The following is a 22382-nucleotide window of genomic DNA, read 5'->3' on the forward strand; positions in this document are numbered from 1 at the left end:
ACCCTATGTATGACCAGTTTGTCACCGATTTTTGAAGCTTCTAGATTATTTAACAGATCTTTTAATCTTTATATATTTTTATTGACCTTTATTGTGGGTATTTTAGATACTTACTATTGAAATTCCTAGATTAAATAATGGATGTATATATTTATTATATTCTATTTATGCCATATGTTATTATGAGGTTTATGAGCTTTTTTATATTTGTATGTTTTTATTGATTCTATTTATCTGGGTACATTGTTTTATCATTTTATGTCCTTTATGTTCAGCTATGTACCTTTCCTGAGAAGTCACTAGTTTTTAATGAACACCTGTGTACAACTAGCAGAGTTAATACCTGCAGTGAAGGAACGGTGAACTCCGGTAAAATGGTGGCCGTATTCCCCGCTCGTGTGCATTAATATACACACATGGTATCTTTTTAGGTCCCATCTGTCGGTAACTACAACCTGAAATTAAGTATTGGGTTGTGATCCTATTTGCACACGGAATATTGAGCTGTCTCTCCATATCTGTATTATCCTCCTCAAGAAAATGGCGGCCGCACGGCCCGTGAATGCGCACCTCGATAAGGCCACACAGTGGTTTTCTAACCAACAAAATGGCGGCCGGGACACCCACGCATGCGCACTGAGACATACGGCGGCCATTTTAACTTCCGGCAAATCACTGGGAAAATGGCGCCCGCGCAGTACGTCGGTCTCCGGCAATATGGCGCTGGCTCAAATTTTGAAATTATTTTATATATATATATGACCAATGTGACGTCTGGCCTGCATGGCATCACCCCTACTGCAGACGTGTGTTTACACGAAATGCGTCTAGGAGGAGCCCTCGCACGCCTTGACATCACGCCGCCGGGTCAGGAGGTCCGGCGGCCCACACGTGATTCACACTGGTCAGTGCTTGTTTAGGTGCTTCTTATGATCGCTCATAGCAGTCTTTTTGTAACCTCTCCAGTTGCTTATGTACGTCATTGATTTTATTTGATACAATAAATTTATCATTTACAATACTACACTATGAGCACCTTTATTCCCCATACCTGGCACTGAGCCTTTATACTTCAGCACCAGTATTTCAGGCACTGCGGCAGACCTGAGGATTAAACACCTGTGATCAGACCTGTAACCTTCCCATATATCACTGAGGGATCACCAGAGGATCTTGGCACCAGGCTGTTTCCACCCAGGACCCCAGGATGTATACGTTCCAGATGTGCGCAATTATTTTGCGCTTCCGGTGAGTAGGCAATCTATTCATACCTCTGCAATAGAAGACTGGATCATACTCACAGCGATTGATATTATATGGTGGACTACATAACTCTTATTAAGAGTATAAGTGGACTTATATCAGTCACGTATTCTCTTATGTTAAAGGTTCACATTTGATTTAGCGCTGCACTCCCTGTTTTATGATCTTAGTAGAAAAGCCTTGTGGTTCCTTTTAGTGCATTGGTCGCTTTTTGAATGCGCTCACTGACTCACATTTACTGATAGTATTACATTGTTGCATGTCAGGGGGAGGAGCCTGAACATGGCGGCGCAGGAGAGTGTGGAGTAGGCACTCTCCGATAGCTTTTTTTCCCTACTCCGAGTAGCTGCAGTGGATGAACGTCGGAGACCTACCCGTGAGAGGGGGGGGTCTCGGCATTTTGAGTGGTGGCCCGTGCGGAATGAGCTGATGAGGCGTCCATCTCCTGGAGGTCTGTCAGCGGTGATCTTGGATGGAGTGTTAGGTTGCCGGGCAACGAAGAGACGCGGCGCGATCACGTGGTCAGCCGCGGAGGATTGCTGGGAGGAGGAGAAGCTGTCTGGCATCCTAAGGAGGAGGTAGTGAGACGCCGGTGTGTGTTCCCAGCTCAATCTCTGTGGATGTGGGGGCACAGAAGAGACTCAAAGGAATCCCCCCCCCAATGAGCGGACATAGCTAGGGAAAGCAGTCCTAGATCTTCCCTGGGAATGGTTAATAGTAGTCAACAAACGACAGGGAATGGAGATGAGAGAACCTGAAAGAACAACTACAAATGCCAAATAAAAAGATGGCAGAAATGTTTAAAAACTTGGAAAAATCAATAAAGCAAGAGATGGAGATAATACGGAAAGAATTGGGGCAGTTGTCTAGAGTGGAAGAAACAGAGGAAAATTTTAAATATCACGCCCAAATTATTTCAAAATTAGAAAAATGGATAATAGACACTAGGAAAGAACAAAAAAACTGCTTTATATGATGGAGGTTCCAGAAAATAGGGATAGGAGATGTAACCTTAGGATAAGAGGAGTACCAGAGATTTTACAAGGGGAAGATCTAAGCGGGATAACGTGCAAATTTTTAAACTCCATATTGGATAGATCTGCTGCAGAGATGTTTAAATTGGACGGTGTCTATAGAATAGGAAAGTTTCAACAAGAAAGAGGTAAAGAAAAACCGATAGATATAATTGTGCAATTCCATAACTATGGGGACAGAGACGAGATATGGAAGAAGATCAAAGGAAGAACAAGTATTAAGTATGGAGAAATAAATATTCAAATTTTTGCAGATTTAGCAGCTGGGACATTATGGAGAAAGGGATCATTGAAACCCCTGTTAGAACAGATGAAAAAACAAAATGTGCAATATAGATGGGGCCGTTCGGCGTGTTTAATTGGATGAAAGAATGGTGTTGCAGCATTCTTGAGATTTCCTGAAGATATGAGACACTTCTGTGCTAAACTTGACTTGCAGAGAATGGAGATACCGCGATGGGAAGAAGGAGAGACATAGGCTATGGGAAAAGAGGAATGGCAGCTAATTAGAAGGGAAAATAGAGAGTTGATAGAGGGACACTGGGGAGGAGGGGGGGGGGAAGGTGAGCTGTATATGGGCGGAGCTTAACCCCAAGGCTTGAATCAAAGGTGGGATTAGGCCCACAAATGATACGTAGGCAAATAATAAGCCGAATAGGGGGAGGGGGGTTGTGAGAGGGGGAGGTGGGGGGGAGGGAATAGACTGGGAGATGGGTAGTATAGGAAGGTGGGTGGGAGGTGGCGGGGGAGGGACATTAAGGCTGACACTCTGCATGATGGGCGGAGTAATAAAAGTGAAGATTTGGGATGGAGGAGAAGAAAAGAGATATAAGAAGGATGGAAGAATTACAGTTTATAACTTATAATGTAAGTGGGTTGAATTGTCCTGGGATTTAGGTTATTTAAGGAGTTAAAACACAAAGTATCTTCAGTGGTTTTCTTGCAGGAGACACATTTTGAGAGTCAAATGTTAAGTTGAATTCTAGATATATCCAATGTGGTACTATGCAGATTCTCCAACTAAGAGAGCAAGGGGAGTAGCAATAGGGTTTGCAAAGAATATACGGTTTGTGTTGGAGAATAGAAAGACAGATCCTGAAGGGAGATTTTTATTCTTAAAAGGTAAACTACAAGAAATTGAGTGTACAGTAGCTAACATGTATTGCCCAAATAAGAGACCAGAGTTATTTCTGAAAGGTGTATTGAAAAAATTGATGGATTTTAAAAAAGGCCGTTTGATATTTGCTGGAGACTTAAATTTCTGTATGGATCCACAAATGGATATAACCTCTTCTGTGCAGAGAGAAGGGGGGGGGCCTCTGAGAGTATTGAAGAAGGTGATACATGAGTGCCAAGTGGTGGACATCTGGAGAATTATGCATATGAATGATAGAGACTATACCTTCTTCTCAAATGCACGTGAGATGTATTTGAGATTGGATTATATATTGGTAGATCATCAACTTATTGAGTTTTTGGTTAAAGTAGATGCCCCTGTTAAAATGAAACTAGGGTGGGGAAGGCGGTTGACAGGAGGTTCAGGATGGAAGTTGAATGAGGTACTTCTCCTGGATAAGGAGACTGATCAGAAGATTGGGGAAGAGATTAAGCGATTTTTTTTTTTTTTTTTTTTTTTTTTTTTTTTTTTTTAGGGAGAACGATACAGGAGATGTGTCTGTAGCTACAGTGAGTCCCATAAGGTTTATATAAGAGGAATTCTGATTGTGATTGGGGCAAAAAAGAAAAGAGAGAACATTAGTGGGCTTTTAAAGGAAATATTTGACTTGGAACAGATACACAAAAATAGAATAACAAAAGAGATAAGACAGAAGGTAATAAAAGAGAAGAACTAGAGATTTTGATGGAAGAGGAGAAGAGAAGAGCCTTCAATAAAGTGTTAAGTGAGAGGTACAGATGGGGAAATAGACCAGGAAAGTACTTAATGAGAGCCCTGAGGAAAAAGAAAACAAAAACTGCAAGGGAGAATTGGTTCATTCAACTAAAAAGATTGCTAAGGTGTTTAAGGAATATTATAGTAAGTTGTATAATATTCTCTCCCACGACTCTTTAAATAATACTGGAAATGCGAGTAGCAAAAAAAAAAAAAGACATGTCTAAAAAACGCGGGTCTACCGAAATTAAGCGAAGTACAATTGAATTCCCTAGATTCAGAAATTACACAGGAAGAAATAAAAGTAACATTAAAAAGTACTATGACGGGAAAAAGCTCAGGGCCAGATGGTTATACTGTGAGGTACTATGAAAAATATAATTAATACCTAAAATGAAGATATACATGAATGCTTTGGGGGGAGAGATGGAAATGAGGCGAGAATCTCTACAGGCTCATGTGCTGCTTATCCAAAAGGAAGGAAAAGATGCTTCTCAGTGCTCTAGTTATAGACCAATCTCATTACTGAACACAGATAATAAGCTATATGCAAAGGTCTTAGCAAATAGGCTGAAAGATTTAATGCCCGAATGGATAAATGGGGATCAGGTGGGATTTGTTCCGGGGAGGTAGGGCAGAGACAATGGGTTGAGATCTCTGTTGCTCATTCAGAAAAGTAGAACGGGAAAAACTCTGGTGGTGGTGCTTTCAATCGATTCCGAAAAGGCATTTGATAGAGTTGATTGGGGCTTCACGATGGACACTCTGGAAGTCCTGGGGATGGGAGTTAGAATGAGAGAGTGGATAGGAAAGTTTTGTATAGGGAGCCCTCCGCAGTTATTATGGTTAATGGGGAGATGTCAGTCTATTGGGATGTCAAATGGAACAAGACAGGGTTGTCCATTGTCCCCATTGTATGTTTTGTCATTGGAATCTTTGCTGTCAACAATAAGGAAGAATATAGATATAAAGGGAATACAGATAGGAGATATAGAACATAAAGTGGCTGCCTTTGCGGATGACCTGTTATTTTATGTGGGAAACCCCAGGATAACACTCCCAAATTTAATGAAGATATTGAAGAAATATGGGGAGCTATCAAACTTAACAATTAACCCAACAAAAACTGAGATTTTAAATAAATCTTTCAAATAGTGAAAGAAAAGATACAAACGGAATTCTTCTTTATATGGAGAGAAAGAGAAATAAAATATTTAGGGGTAAAACTCACTGCTCCATACAAGAACTTGTATAAACAAGAAAAGCTACAATTTCTGGGGAAATTGTGTTAAGTGTTCTTGCCTCCACCAGCAGTCTACAACTGGAGTGAGCGGAGTAACTGGGTGGAGTGGCTTGAGTAACTGTTGTGTGGTTGGACTGGACAGAGTAACTTTGAGTGGGTTAAAAACTCATGCAACTCACTCTACAGCAAGGGCAGAGAAGAGCGGTTAAAAACAAACTGCTCCAATTTGCTCACTTCACTGACGGTTGCCATCTTCAAACGGTTGTAGTTAAAAAACTTATAAATCCTACACCAAAGAGAATCACAAGACCCAGACCTACATTTTGATGCATAGTATGTCTCTGAAATATTAAAAATGAAGGCACAGTCGCAGTTTAGAAATTGGCCTTCAAATTTCAGGTGTCTAGAGTGGAGTTTGAATGAATGTCAATGGGCGGCATGAGTTGCAAACAAATGGTCATATTTGTGTAGGTGGGCTTGAAAATGAGGGAGTGATGGCAGTTTAGAAATCATGTCCTGATTTTTCAGCTCACACACTAGCTTTGAACATTCCGCTATTCATTCCTATGGGACCAATTTCACCACAAAAAAGCCGATATTTTGTGAACCATTCGGCGAAACGTTCTACAAAGTAATAGCACACCAATCGGGAACAATCCGCACGTTTCGGTAAATTACTGTCTATGGAGTGTAAAAACTGTTTAGGGTTAGGGTGGTAAATTTGGCTATAATAATATATATGTGAGATAACAGTAAGTGGTCTTGCCATGCAAGTACACTTAATTAAACTACATTTCACCGTTAAATGAGATTAAGGAGGAATTAAAGAAATTAGGAGGAGGAAACCCGTCTTGGATAGGAAGCATAAATCTGATAAAAATGGTAATTGTCCCCAAAATCCTATATAGATTTCAAATGATCCCAATTAAACTCCCAGAGGTTTTCTTTAAGGCAATTAAAAAAATGATCAGATATACATGGAGGAATAAAAAACCTAGCATATCCTATGAATTGTTAAGTAGAAATAAAGAGAAGGGTTGATTGGGAGTGCCAGATTTTAAGAGCTATTACAAAGCAGTAATTTTAACGAGAATTTTTGATTGGACGCATAATCCAAAAGGGAAAAGTTGGGTCACAATTGAAAATGAACTTAGTGGAACTAATTTGAGTAGAATTATATGGGTTCCAGCACAATATAGAGGATTAAAAGATAGCACAAGTTTATACACTTTAACCACTTCCAGACCATGACACTTTTACCTCCTTCCTGACCAGTTTTCAGCGCTATCACACTTTGAATGACAATTGACGGTCATGCAACACTGTACCCAAATTAATTTTTTACCATTTTTTTTGAGACAGATAAAGCTTTATTTTGGTTGTGTTTATTCACCTCTGGGATTTTTATTTTTTTTTGCTATGTAAAGTAAAAAGTTCAAACATTCTGAAAAAAGTTTTTTTTTTTTTTTTTTTTAATATATATATATATAAAATTTTGCAAATAATAAATATTTCATCATAAATCTTGGCCAAAATTTATTCTGTTTATCTTTTTAGTAAAAAAAAAAAATCCAAATTAATTTATAGCCAAAAATTATAATTTTTAAACCTCTTTTTTTTTTTACATTTTTATTTTATTTTTTTAAAAACATTTTTACATACTGTCACCCTAGCAGTACAGTGTCACCATGGTGGTGACACTGGTACTACTTGTGGGGGGGGGGGTGATGATTTTTTTTTTTACACTGATTTGCTTTTACATCCATATAGGATGTAAAAGCAATCATTTCTCTTTCTCGCTGTCTGCATTCTTGCAGTCATTGAGAAGTACTGAGTGAGCTGTGATTGGTCACAGCTTGTCACATGGTACAAGGCTGTTGTGAATAGCCTTGTACCATGTGACCTCTGTGATCATTCACAGATTTCACATGTAGTAAGCAATGATGTCACAAGTGACATCTTGCTTACTACTTTGCATGTGATCACTGATTGGCCAATCAGTGATCACATGATCGGGACCTTCTACAGAGGTCCTGTCCGACGATCGGTGTTTCACTGTGTCCGGAGGACACAGCAGGCACCGGATTGCGGTGCTGCGCGCTCCCAGGGAGCGCGCACAAGCAGGGTGCGGGGAGGCCGTTTATAAACGGCCACCTGACCCTGCACTGCCACCGTCCGGCTGTTTATATACAACGGCCGGTCGGGAAGTAGTTAAATGTTTTAACAGTTTGGGATATATTGCACAAACATCAAGTGGGATTTTAACTCTCTATTAATGCCACTGAGGAACACAGTTTTTATCTCCAGATAGGGAGGAGATTACAGGAAAATGGTTTAAGAAGGAGGATGTTCAATTGAGAGATATAATGGTGGGGGGGGGGGGGGGATTGAGATCCCTTAAGGATTTGGAAAAGGGAGAAATTTTCCCTAAGATAGATGAGTGGCGTTGTCACCAATTAAAACACTTTGTTGGGAATCTTCCAAAACCCTTCAGATCTAGAAAGGATTGGAATTTGTTTGAGAGGTTCTTGGAATCACGGGGAGATGGGAAACGCGGCACTGCTAAAATATATAAGATTTTCACTGAATTAGACACAAACACAAAGCCAATGTATATAGCAAAATGGGAAAGATATTTGGGGGCTGTGATAGAAGAGGATACACAGAAGAAAGTATATAGATTAACTCACGAGAATATAAGAGGTGGAAATAAATTACAAGTGTTTGATAAGATGGCAGGTTACGCCGAATGTTGAACATAAGATGAGTGGGGAGAATTCACCATGGAGTTGGCGGGGGTGTGGAGAGATAGGCACGGTATATCACATATTGTGGGAGTGCCCAAAAATTCAAGTATTTTGGAAGATAATAGTTCATTTAATTGGGATGATTACTGAGATTGATATAGGATTGGATCCAGAGACTTGCCTTTTACATAGTACAGAGCAATCAGTGAATAAATTTAAGGAATCAAGTATATGGTATTATCTAAACGCAGCAAAAGGTTTGATACCCAAGTTTTGGCGTAAGACTGAGGTGCCGAAGGAAGAAGATTGGGTAGATAGAGTGAACCAGATTTGTAGGATGGAGAAACTTTACCATATGCATGAAGACAAGATGGGGTCATACTATGTGAAATAGAAAAAATGGGAAGAATTTGGAGTGAAGGTGAGATATAGGAAGCTATAGTGTGTGATATGTGAAAGATCCTCTTGCTTTTGTAGGGAAACTGTGGAGAAACGCAAAGTGGGTAGTATGGGGGGGGGGGGGGGGTAGGGAAGGAAGGTTAGTTGGGAGGGTGTGGGAAATAGTTATAGAAAGGTTAATAAATTAGGGTTTTGTATGTTTTATGAGAATATGATGGAAATATGTATTTTTATCTGAAAAACTAATAAATATTTAAATAAAAAAAAAATTACATTGTTGCATGTATACCTGTGTAGTTGTAGGACCACATCCTTACATGAACTGCATGCTTGCATTTGAACCACATACTTGCATAAACTGCAATAAACATACAGATGGTGCCGCCATCTAAGTGTATCAGTTTAATTAAAAAAAAAAAAGTAAAGGAAAGGGTTTAAATACACTCACAAGGATGAGCATAAATGGGCATGTCATCAGTCCTTATTCGCTGGCAAGCCTTGGTGGACAGCGGGTGGATGGATGGATGAGATGTCTCCTTTAAAACCACTCTGCAGGACTGGTGGAATAGAGCTGGACTCTGTCAATGCACAGCTTAAGTTTGTATGACAGGCTGTGTCTTCTTCCAGCAGAAACTATAGCCACGCTGGAACGCAATCAGTGCTAGGGCCGTAACCGGAAGTGACATACAGTAAGTAGAATAAAAAATAATGTGAATTGCATTACAGAAAGAGTTTGCAATTGCAAATTAGATGCAGACTATTTAGATCAAGGTAAAAGTTTACTTAAGAAATGTTAGTGAGAAAGGTTATGCTGCTAAACAAATTGATCATACTTTTGCTATTTATAAAAATCCTCCTGACAGAACTTGCAGGCTTTCAACTGAAGAAAATCCCACCAGATTCATAACACAATTTCCTTTCAAACACAAATGGATAGAAAATATTTTCGAGAAAAATTGGGGACCCTATTTTGAAACACATATTACCTCCACAGCCATACTTGCAGCATACATGCATGAACTGTATACTTGCGTAAACTGCATAATCTGCATGCTTAAATGGCATAAATGCATACTTGTATATCTGCATAACTACACACCTACAGTTGGCCAATTGTGCAAGTTCTCCCACTTAAAAAGATGAGAGAGGCCTGTATTTGGCATCATAGGTAGACCTCAACTATGAGAGACAAAATGAGAAAAAAAATCCAGACAATCACATTGGCTGATTTGGAAAGAATTTATTTGCAAACTATGGTGGAAAATAAGTATTTGGTCAATATCAAAAGTTCATCTCAATACTTTGTTATATATCCTTTGGTGGCAATGACAGAGGTCAAACATTTCCTGTAAGTCTTCACAAGGTTGGCACGCACTGTTGCTGGTATGTTGGCCCATTCCTCCATGCAGATCTCTAGAGCAGTGATGTTTTGGGGCTGTCGCTGGGCAACACAGACTTTCAACTCCCTCCAAAGGTTTTCTATGGGGTTGAGATCTGGGGACTGGCTAGGCCACTCCAGGACCTTGAAATGCTTCTTACGAAGCCACTCCTTCGTTGCCGGGCGGTATGTTTGGGATCATTGTCATGTTGGAAGACCCAGCCACATTTCATCTTCAATGCCCTTGCTGATGGAAGGAGGTTTGCACTCAAAATCTCACGATACATGGCCCCATTCAATCTGTCCTGTACATGGATCAGTCGTCCTGGTCCCTTTGCGAAGAAACAGCCCCAAAGCATGATGTTGCCACCCCCATGCTTCACAGTAGGTATGGTGTTCTTTGGATGCAACTCGGCATTCTCTCTCCTCCAAACACGAGTTGTGTTTCTACCAAACAGTTCTATTTTGGTTTCATCTGACCATATGACATTCTCCCAATCCTCTTCTGGATCATCCAAATGCTCTCTAGCAAACTCCAGACGGGCCCGGACATGTACTGGCTTAAGCAGGGGAACACGTCTGGCACTGCAGGATCTGAGTCCCTGGCGGTGTAGTGTGTTACTGATGGTAGCCTTTGTTGCGTTGGTCCCAGCTCTCTGCAGGTCATTCACTAGGTCCCCCGTGTGGTCCTGGGATTTTTGCTCACCGTTCTCGTGATCAATTTGACACCACGGGGTGAGATCTTGTGTGGAGCCCCAGATCAAGGGAGATTATCATTGGTCTTGTATGTCTTCCATTTTCTAATTATTGCTCCCACGGTTGATTTGTTCACACCAAGCTGCTTGCCTATTGCAGATTCAGTCTTCCCAGCCTGGTGCAGGTCTACAATTTTGTTTCTGGTGTCCTTTTGACAGCTCTTTGGTCTTCACCATAGTGGAGTTTGGAGTGTGACTGTTTGAGGTTGTGAACAGGTGTCTTTTATACTGATAACAAGTTCAAACAGGTGCCATTGATACAGGTAAGGTACAGGTCTGTGAGAGCCAGAAATCTTGCTTATTTGTAGGTGACCAAATACTTATTTTCCACCATAATTTGCAAATAAATTCTTTCCAAATCAGCCAATGTGATTTTCTGGATTTTTTTTCTCATTTTGTCTCTCATAGTTGAGGTCTACCTATGATGCCGATTACAGGCCTCTCATCTTTTTAAGTGGGAGAACTTGCACAATTGGTGGCTGACTAAATGCTTTTTTGCCCCACTGTATGTACCTACATTAGTGCATACCTGTGTTCCTGCATATCTGCATTCATGCGTGACTGCATAGCTGTAGGCAGACCAACATGGCTATGGATCTGCATTCATGTGGGACTGCATAATTAGGTTTTAGCAAATATAGTTGCTACATACTATAATAATAATATGATTTAAGGGGTTTGCATTTCCCAATAGACTAGTGGCGTCAGGTGTATCTGGGGGCACTGTGTTTGGAATTCCTTGCAATGGCTTTGGCAGCTGAATGTGCCTGATCTTGCCTGAGCTCAGAAGCTAAACAAGGTTGACCTGGTTAGTACTTGGATGGGAGACTGCCTGGGAATACCAGGTGCTGTAAGCTTTTCCCCTCAGAGTCTGAGGCTACTGTGTTTTGGGAAGTATCTCGGACCAGAGGATGCTAGGGTAGTCTTTGAAGTATTGCTCTGTCTTTAGCAGCAGAAACCGGATAGGTTAAGTACGCCTTTTTGGGACTTTCTGGGTTTGCCACAGAGTTATCAGGTTTTTGCCTTGCCTTTTCTGTTGTAGCAGAAGTTATGGGCTCATTATTGTAAGACACTTGACTGATTCGCGGGCCCAAAACAAAAGGGGAAAGTGAGGTCTAGCTTAGATCTCAAGGCACTAAACAAATTTCTAAATGTCTCTGTTTTGGATAGGATTGATCCTATCAGTGGTGGCCTACCTGCAGGAGATAGATTTCTAGCTTCCATTGTCGTCAGTGACGCATATCTGCATGGGCCAATTTTGACAGGTTCATCAAAGGTTGCTGCAACTTCCAGTAGCAAATTGGCATTTTAGTTTTGTGGCACTAGATTTCGGGCTGGCCACAACCCCCTGAGGTTTCACAAAGCTCTTAGCCTGGTGTTGGGCTTGCTGAGGAGACGGGGTATCATTCTCAGGATATGATCTTTTGCTCAGGGAGCAGTCAGTTCCAAGTTTAAAATGAAATATACGAAGCAGGAGGTAGCCTTCATTACGTCTATCCATGAATTTCCTGGGGAAATGGTGTCTACATTAAAGTGGTTGCTTACGTCCCATTCCACTCCATGATTTTTGTAGAGGGACATTCTGTCTGTCTGGAATGTGAAGGTCTAAGCATTGGATTGCTGGAAGGCTCTGTCCCCGGGATATTGCAGAGTTCTAATTTTTCCTTCCACTGATTATGGAAGATGATATACACCAATGCCACCCTCTCCAGTTGAGGGGGGTGGCTACAGTTCAGAGGAGAGAATACTGCCCATTAATATATTGGCACTTTGGATTAATATCCACCTTGCTCTGGATTATTGAATGAACCAGTGGTACAGGTTGTGGTCCGTGTTCAGTCCGACAATGCCACGGCAGTGGCATATCTCGGCCACCAGAGTGGCACCAGTAGTCATGTGGCTCAGGACAAGGTGAACCACATTCTTCTTGGGGCAGAACAGCGTGTGCTGTCTCTATCAGCAGTACATATTGCAGGTGTAGAAAACTGGCAGGGTTTTTTTTTTCCAGTTGTCAGGTGCTAATACCGACTCTGTGGTCCATGTATCCCAAGATGTTCTCAGCAATATGCCTGCTTTGGTGAACTCTAGATGTGGATCTACTGGCTTCCAGAGTGTACAACAAGTTGGAAAGGTGGTGTCCAGGACCAGAGTCCCACTGGCAATAGGGGAACAGTTATCCCTAATCTATGACTGCCCTCCCCCCCCTTTTCAACTATTGCCATGTCTTTTGCGCAGGATCCAGGGAAGGGAGTGGTAAAAGTGGTAGCCCGCCTAGCACAGGAGGGCTTCGTACACCGACATAGTGAATCTGACTGGGGATGCTCCTTGGACACTTCTGGTCCGGCCAGACCTATTGTCTTGGGTCTAATAGTGTATCCTGCTTTACGATCACTAGTATTGAAGTCTTGGCTATTGAAGCTCAGGTATGGAGCTTCAATAGCCAAGATAAGGTATATTGGGGGTGCTTGGGTCCTATTTTCTCAACACTGTTGACCACCAGGAAGGCGGCTTCAGGGAGCTTCTATTACAGGACCTTGAAATCTTATTTGCCTGGTGTGAAACTAGGAGGTGGCTTCCGCAGAAAGGTGTGATTGGGAGGTTTTTGTCCTTCAATCTGGAGGAGAAATTAAATTGGCTTTAAATACCATCTAAGGGTCATATTTTGGCTCTGTCGTCCCCCCCCCCCCCCCCCCCCCAGAGACCATTTGTTTCTCACTTCTTGACTCGTACTTCGTGCAGGGTGTAATGTGGACAGTCCCTTTTATCGGGTCACCCTTGTGTCCTTGGGACCTCAACTTGGTTTTGGCTTTCCTTGCAGAAGCCACCTTTTGAACCAATTCACGGGACTCCGTTAGTCCTTTGACTTGGAAGGTGGCTTCTTTGATTGCTATCACTTCGCAAGAGTCAGCTAGTGGCTCTTTCATGTAATGAGCCATTCTTTGTCTTGCATAATGATAAGGTGATGTTGCGTCCTCATCCATCTTTCTTGCCTAGAGTAGTTTTCACCTAAATCGGGACAATGTCTTGCCTTTCTTTTTTTGCTAGTTGGCAGGGGAAAGACTGCTGCATGCTCTGGTTGTAGTTCTGGGCGATCAGGATTTACTTGAGTTTGTTGGCACAGGTCAGGAATCCTAGTTTGTGCTGCCAGATGAGCCAAAAAAGGGCAGGCATCATCCAAGTCAATTATTTCTCAATGGATCTGCCAGTTAAGCATTCAAGCCTATGGTTTGAAAGGGCAAGGTTCCACCCTTTTGGGAGAGAGCACACTCTGCCAGAAGTGTAGGAGCCTCTTGGGCAATTTGCCATCAGATGTCATTTGCTCAGGTTTTCAAGGTTGAATCTGATCTTCAGTAAATACATTCACGATGTTCTACCAAGTGAACGTTCGAACTACAAGAGGATGCAGTCCTTGGCTGCAGTGTATTATGGATGGGAGAATAGGTCCTTGGACTGATGATGGTGTGTGGGATTTGTGTCTCCCTCCCTACAAATGTATTGCTTTGGGACATCCCAGATAGTAATAATTTTATAGCCTGCTCTGTGTCCCGTGATGTGCTATAAAGAAAATTGGATTTTTTTCTACATACTTACCTGTAAAATCCATTTCATGGAGTACATCGCAGAACACAGAGGTCCCTCCCCTCTTTTTAGAATTTCATTGCTTGCTTTAGAACTGAAAAAGTACTCCCTGTATAGGAGGGGTTTTATAGGGGAGGACTTCCTGTTTTGAGCTGACAGTGTCCATTTACCTATTAAAGGGAAGTGACGTCAGACGCACACAGGAACCGGAAGTGAAGCAGCGGCCATTTTGGAAAGTGGAAAGGAGCATCTGTTGCAGCCTGGACGTTTCCTGGATGGCAGAAAGGTTTGAATAACCTATATAAGGCAGCTTTAAAGGCTATGTCAATGTGAGCATTTCAATTAAAGCTATTTTATGGTGTTTTTGGCAGTATTACACTATTTATTCCTCATATATGGGCATTTTGATGGAGCATGGTGTATGGAAGCACATGGAATACTATTACTGATGGACCCAGGTGTCATCGTGGGAGTGGTGGTAATCCTTGTGGATTTCTCTAGGAGGGCTATGTTTTCATCTGGATGGCAATAAGGCGAGATAATACAATTCTTATGTAAAATATACTTGTGAGCCACTGAAGGATACAAATATCTGTGTATATATAAACAATATGTTGCAGGCGTCCTTGCTCACCCTCACGTGGTGTGCGTCATAAAAGATAGCAAAAAATGTGTTGGGTGCCGCGCTCTATTTATTATTTTAAAATTAAAAAATTATTATTTAAACCAATGTGTGTTAATCTCTCTTAATTATCACCATGAATGAACATTCGTGCACCTTGTGCCAAAAAAAATAAATAATAAAATAAGAAATAAAAAACAAAATAATTATAAATAAAAATAATAGTGATTACAAAAAATTTAAGGATAAATAGTCCCATATGCAGTGAGATGAAGTCAAATTCCTTATAAGTTCAGCGGAAGAATGAATGCAGTATACTCTCTGTCAGGGATCGCGGCGTCCTGTCGGCCGGCGCATGCGCGCTGGCAACGGCTCACGCCGGGATACAAGCACTAGGTCCCGGCGAGCCGCGGATGACAGGACGCCGCGCATGAGCAGTGGGAGCCGGGGGGGCACCTCGGGCGGCCAATGACAGCCCGGGGGCGCGTCCTGGGCGGCCAATGACAGTGCAGGGCGCGATATTTAAAGATGCCCTGCACTGTCACTGATTGCCGCAAGGTCTTCTGAGTTCCTGAATCCTGTACCTGTGTTTTTGATCCTGATTGACCCTGACTCTACTCTCTCCTGCATTTTGACCCGGATTGTCCTGACTACTCTACTCTCTCCCGCATTTTGACCCGGATTGTCCTGACTACTCTACTCTCTCCCATCCTGACCCCCGGATTGTTAAACCTATCTACGGACTGACTTCTCCTGCTGACCCTGCGAGTGACCTGACGATTCTCCGCCTGCCGATTCTGTACCACGCCTCTCCCACGGGACCACTGCTCGCAATCTATCCTGCTGGGCCCTGCCGTCCTCCTCACATCTGGCTCTTCCGGTACCAATACATCCCCAGAGGTTCCCCCTGCCACTGGTGGGCCTGCTCAGAGGTCGTGACCTGGTCCTGGTCTGTTTCAAGTCCATCCCCACCATCAGGGGCCCTGGTGAAAGCACAGACCGGGACTTAGACTCCACGCTTTGGGTAGGTCTGTCAAGTGGGCAGCCAGCAGCACCACCTGGCGGATCATAACACTCTCCTTTTTGCTGGCATATACAGTCAGGTCCATAAATATTGGGACATCAACACAATTCTAACATTTTTGGCTCTATACACCACCACAATGGATTTGAAATGAAACAAACAAGATGTGCTTTAACTGCAGACTGTCAGCTTTAATTTGTGGGTATTTACATCCAAATCAGGTGAACGGTGTAGGAATAACAAAAGTTTGTATATGTGCCTCCCACTTGTTAAGGGACCAAAAGTAATGGGACAATTGGCTTCTCAGCTGTTCCATGGCCAGGTGTGTGTTATTCCCTCATTATCCCAATTACAATGAGCAGATAAAAGGTCCAGAGTTTATTTCAAGTGTGCTATTTGCATTTGGAATCTGTTGCTGTCAACTCTCAAGATGAGATCCAAAGAGCTGTCACTATCAGTGAAGCAAGCCATCATTAAGCTGAAAAAACAAAACAAACCCATCAGAGAGATAGCAAAAACATTAGGCGTGGCCAAAACAACTGTTTGGAACATTCTTAAAAAGAAGGAACGCACTGGTGAGCTCAGCAACACCAAAAGACCCGGAAGACCACGGAAAACAACTGTGGTGGATGACCGAAGAATTCTTCCCCTGGTGAAGAAAACACCCTTCACAACAGTTGGCCAGATCAAGAACACTCTCCAGGAGGTAGGTGTATGTGTGTCAAAGTCAACAATCAAGAGAAGACTTCACCAGAGTGAATACAGAGGGTTCACCACAAGATGTAAACCATTGGTGAGCCTCAAAAACAGGAAGGCCAGATTAGAGTTTGCCAAACGACATCTAAAAAAGCCTTCACAGTTCTGGAACAACATCCTATGGACAGATGAGACCAAGATCAACTTGTACCAGAGTGATGGGAAGAGAAGAGTATGGAGAAGGAAAGGAACTGCTCATGATCCTAAGTGTACCACCTCACCACCATGGTGGTGGTATTGTCATGGCGTGGGCATGTATGGCTACCAATGGAACTGGTTCTCATGTATTTATTGATGATGTGACTGCTGACAAAAGCAGGAGGATGAATTCTGAAGTGTTTCAGGCAATATTATCTGCTCATATTCAGCCAAATGCTTCAGAACTCATTTGACGCCGCTTTACAGTGCAAATGGACAATGACCCAAAGCATACTGCAAAAGCAGCCAAAGAGTTTTTAAGGGAAAGAAGTGGAATGTTATGCAATGGCCAAGTCAATCACCTGACCTGAATCCGATTGAGCATGCATTTCACTTGCTGAAGACAAAACTGAAGGGAAAATGCCCCAAGAACAAGCAGGAACTGAAGACCGTTGCAGTAGAGGCCTGGCAGAGCATCACCAGGGATGAAACCCAGCGTCTGGTGATGTCTATCCATTCCAGACTTCAGGCTGTAATTGACTGCAAAGGATTTGCAACCAAGTATTAAAAAGTGAAAGTTTGATTTATGATTATTATTCTGTCCCATTACTTTTGGTCCCTTTACAAGTGGGAGGCACATATGCAAACTGTTGTCATTCCTACACCGTTCACCTGATTTGGATGTAATTACCTTCAAATTAAAGCTGACAGTCTGCAGTTAAAGCATGTCTTGTCCGTTTTCATTTCAAATCCATTGTGGTGGTGTATAGAGCCAAAAATTTTAGAATTGTGTCGATGTCCCGATATTTATGGACCTGACTGTACTGTGTAGCTGCAATGGTTAACAATAGAAGCTGCTTTGTGAATCACTGTGGTAAACGAGATCTCTCCTTCCCCCACACTCTCCTTAATCCAGCTCTCCTCCCATGGATCATAAGGGGAATAAAAAGAAGTACATAGTGTCTTATCCGGGGTAAAAAGCTTTAATGTACGCTAGTAATACACTCACATGAGTTTAAAAAGGAATGCGCTTTTCATATTTATAACCACGGGTAGCGGTGAGACCAGCCTTGTTGGTCTGCCTACACACACTGTCAATACTCGCCGTGTCTGAATGCGGATGCGTGGTGACGTCACTGCCCCTCCCCTACGCCTTACGCTACAGGGACTCGTAGCTTCCTCTGTGGGATGTAGTTTTACGCATCACCTTGCCTGAGCTCTTTTTATATCATTACGGCGCCATTTTGTTGTGGTTCTGGTGGATGCTTCCATCTTTATGGGGTCTAAATCTAATACAAAACACCTGTTGTTATTAAATGTTACTCTGTTATATAGTTGCAATTTATGTCCCAGCATCCTACGGCTTGACTGTCAGTGTGTACACCGCACACCCCCAGGCTGATTCAGCAGTAATTTAGCAACATAATATATAATAATATTACGATTCCTATTAAATATAAACAAAAATTTTAATTATTTCTTAATTTATAAACATTATTTTAATAACATAAATTAAAATCATGAATATATTAAAAAATCACAAACATAAATAAATTAAATATTTAATACTAGTTAATATACATTCCCCATAAACACATGTTAAACAAATTAGTATTTATTCCAGCCCCATTTTATATTTTTTTATTATTTATTAGTACTCAACCCACTAATTCATGAATCATACTAGAAATGTTATAATTTTACAGAATCTTTATTAATCTTAGAATTACCATAATTAACGTAATCAGTCCAAAATTGTCTTCTATCCAAATATTACATCTATAGGTAAATTCACTCTACATTAGTGCGATATCACCTATAGAGTATATATTTATTTTAATTTTCTTCCCACATGTTTACTTAGGATCTATATTAGTATATTATCTGCATGGCTCTCAATGGTCACTCAGAAAGCATGAAAGGTCAAATTCTTTATTTAACCTCCTCGGGGCCAGACAATCCATCTCATAAATCCAATGAGATTCTTTTTTGCTAATTTCTCTAATTAGATTATCCCCTCTCCAATGTGCATTATGCTTCTCCACACCCCAAAATTCCAGATCTTCTACCCGATGTTCATGAAAATGACGAAAGTGCAATGATACGTTCTGGTATCTGTATCCTTTTATGATATTTCTAACATGCTCTTTTATACGTTCTTTTAATGGTCTTTTAGTTCTTCCAATATAGATTTTATTACAGGGGCATTTTAATGCATATACTACCCCCTTCGTTTCACAGGATATAAATTGTTTAATTCTGTATATTTTTCCATTTGTGGGGTTAGTGAATTCCAACCTGTGTTTGGGGTTGTTTTTTGCTCTTATGCAGCTGTAACATCTGCCACATTTGTAGAATCCTATTCCTTGGAAGAAAGTGTTATTTTTATTTATTGCTGGTGGATTCAGTATATTCTTGACAATTTTATCACGGATATTAGGGGCTTTTTTATAGATATATCTAGGTTTTTCTGAAATTATTTTTCAGATCCTTATCTAATTTCAATACATCCCAGTGTTTATTAATTATCTGTTGTACATCTTTATATTGCTTATTGTATGGCATTACAATAGCTATATCATTGTTTAGAGTATTATTCTCTATTGATGCATTTATCAGTAAATTAGTTCTATCTAGTGCCTCAACATGCTTTCTTTCTTCCTCCTACTTTTTCTCTCTTGTACCCTTTGTTGATAAATCTTTTCAACAGAATGTCACTTTGTTCTTGATAGTCTGTAATGTTTGTGCAATTTCTTCTCAGTCGCATAAACTGTCCTCCTAGGTATATTTCTAATCCATGATTTATGGTGGCAACTATGGGTGGGTATATATGCATTTGTCAGTATTCTTGAAATAATTTTTTGTATATATCTGTGATCCCTTTTTGATTAGCCATATATCTAAGAAATTAATCTTTTTCACAATCAAAAGAAAGCATTGGTACTGTACCATAGATTTATAGATGACATAGTATTAATTTGGGAAGCAAATGACAATTCATTAATTGATTTTTATAAGAACTTAAATATTAACAATCAAAATATAACATTAAGTTGGAATATAAGCAATATAGAGATTCATTTCTTAGATATATGCATCCGCATTCAGACACGGCGAGTATTGACAGTGTGTGCAGGCAGACCAACAAGGCTGGTCTCACCGCTACCCGCGGATATATATATGAAAAGCGCATTCCTTTTTAAACTCATGTGAGTGTATTACTAGCGTACATTAAAGCTTTTTACCCCGGATAAGACACTATGTACTTCTTTTTATTCCCCTTATGATCCATGGGAGGAGAGCTGGATTAAGGAGAGTGTGGGGGAAGGAGAGATCTCGTTTACCACAGTGATTCACAAAGCAGCTTCTATTGTTAACCATTGCAGCTACACAGTATATGCCAGCAAAAAGCAGAGTATACTGCATTCATTCTTCCGCTGAACTTGTAAGGAATTTGACTTCATCTCACTGCATATAGGACTATTTATCCTTAAATTTTTTGTAATCACTATTATTTTTGTTTATAATTATTTTGTTTTTTTAATATTTATTTATTTTTTTTGGCACAAGGTGCACGAATGTTCATTCATGGTGATAATTAAGAGAGATTAACACACATTGGTTTAAATAATACATTTTTAAATTTAAAATAATAAATAGAGCGCAGCACCCAACACATTTTTTGCAATAAGGCGAGATAGTTATTGATTATTGGTAAGGGTATTCACTCCTTAATTGAATTAGAAGTGCACACTGTTTTTGATTAATTTTTTATTTTTTTTTGGCCTTGAAGAGACTTACACGTTTTGTTTCACTTACGTTTTTCACTTATTTTTCACTGAATAGGATCACTTGTGTGTTACACACTAGAGTGATTTCACATATTGTTGATAAGATTATATAAAGGATAATGCACTATGTATTATTTCTTTTCCTTTTGAGGTAACGCTTGTCGTGGAAGCTGCTGGGAGGCTCAATTAATTTGGACATTTTTTTTTCATATTAACAATTTTTATTGATTTTCCACAAAGATATATAGATATAGATATATAGATATAGATATAGATATATAGATATAGATATATAGATAGATAGATAGAGATATATATATATATATATATATATATATATATATATATATAACATCACAGGAGAAAAAAGAAGCACATTGATGGTCAAATCTGCATGGTTACGAACACAATAATGACATATAGTTACACTGAGGAGGCTGTCAAAACTAAACATCTGTAGAAAGGCGGAGGAGAAATCGTCCCATGGGTGCCACACTGAAGGACATTTTTTTTAATCACTTGTATTACACAGGAAGGACATTTTGTGTGGATTTTTTTCTTTTGTTTATTTTTATTTGAATTTTGGACTTTAATTTAGATTTTATTTTACACTTTTTAAAATTTTTGCTTGGTGGGAATTATTTATTTGTTGGTATAATTTTTGGCATTTTCCAAATTATCATTTGCATCTTCAGGCGGAGATTATGCTATAATGGGATTTGTTAGTATAATAATTTTGGAAGTGGTATTATTATAATTATATAGAAATTTGATTTTTTATTGTGTATGTTTTGTAGCAGAAAGTGAAATTTTTTTTTTTAAATTTCGGGTTTTTTTTCTTTCCGCTTACATCGCAAAAAAAAAAAACTAGTGATCAATAACCACCATATAAAACACTATTTGTGTGGGGAAAAAAATATAAATTTTGTTTGGGTACATTGTTATATGACTGCACAATTACCAGTTAAAGTAGCACAGTTCCAGATAGTAAACTTTTGCCTGGTCATGAAGGGGGTAAAATCGTCTGGTGCTTAAGTGGTTATTATTGTACCTAATCTTGATTTATTATTTTAATTACAGAGCTTAGATGAAGTTACCAAGAGTGAATTTGGCCGCAAGATTCGAGAAGGGGTTGAGGAAGCAGCCAAAACTGCCAAACATTCAGCTGATTCTGTTACAAAAGGAGGGGAGATGCTGGGAAAGACAGCTGCATTCAAAGTAATTTCTCAGGTAATACAAACAAATGTATTCAATTATGGAGGTGTATATGTAAAACGCTGATGAATTCAGGCACATTTTTATATTGACTATCCAAAATGTTGCCAGCAGCCTTCTCTTGATTTGATGAACATTTCTGACAGAGTAACAATATTTTTACACAAATATGCAGTGCTGTCTATAGTGTAAAACCCCTGTGTGTTTTTCTCTCTCTGTAACCGCTTCCCGCACACCCGCCCACAATGTACTGCGGACGGGCAGTAGCTGCAGGTAAAACGACGTACCCGTACGTCGCTTTGATCGTCTTGGTTTTAGAGCGCGCATGCACACTGACCCCCACTGTCATTCTTTGTAGGAGATGTGTGTCAGCAGATCTTGGCCAGTGATTTTGGGCGGAACTCTTCTGGGCTCCTACAGCGAATGGAGATATAGAGCAGTGCACTGCGCCCACACACGTTGGGGACATTTTAACCCCTTGATAGTCACATTTAAGCCCCTGCCAGTGTCATTAGTACAGTGTCAGTGTACAGTATTTTTCACTGAT

The 22382-nt window shown here is 40.4% G+C and overlaps 1 protein-coding gene across 1 annotated transcript in view; it reads left to right on the forward strand.

Moving 5' to 3' along the window:
- LOC149455080 (mitochondrial import inner membrane translocase subunit TIM44-like) overlaps positions 1–21901 on the forward strand; it is a 151469-nt gene extending 129568 nt beyond the window's left edge. Inside the window, exon 5 of the mRNA XM_089686669.1 lies at positions 21701–21901. Within this exon, the coding sequence (XP_089542795.1) occupies positions 21701–21901 (201 nt within the window). The remainder of the gene's footprint in view (positions 1–21700) is intronic.
- Positions 21902–22382: the final 481 nt, after the last annotated feature.

This window comes from Staurois parvus, unplaced genomic scaffold (assembly GCF_062004578.1).
Source record: "Staurois parvus isolate SC_StPar_1 unplaced genomic scaffold, SC_StPar_1.0 ptg000405l, whole genome shotgun sequence".
Taxonomy (NCBI): Eukaryota; Metazoa; Chordata; class Amphibia; order Anura; family Ranidae; genus Staurois; species Staurois parvus.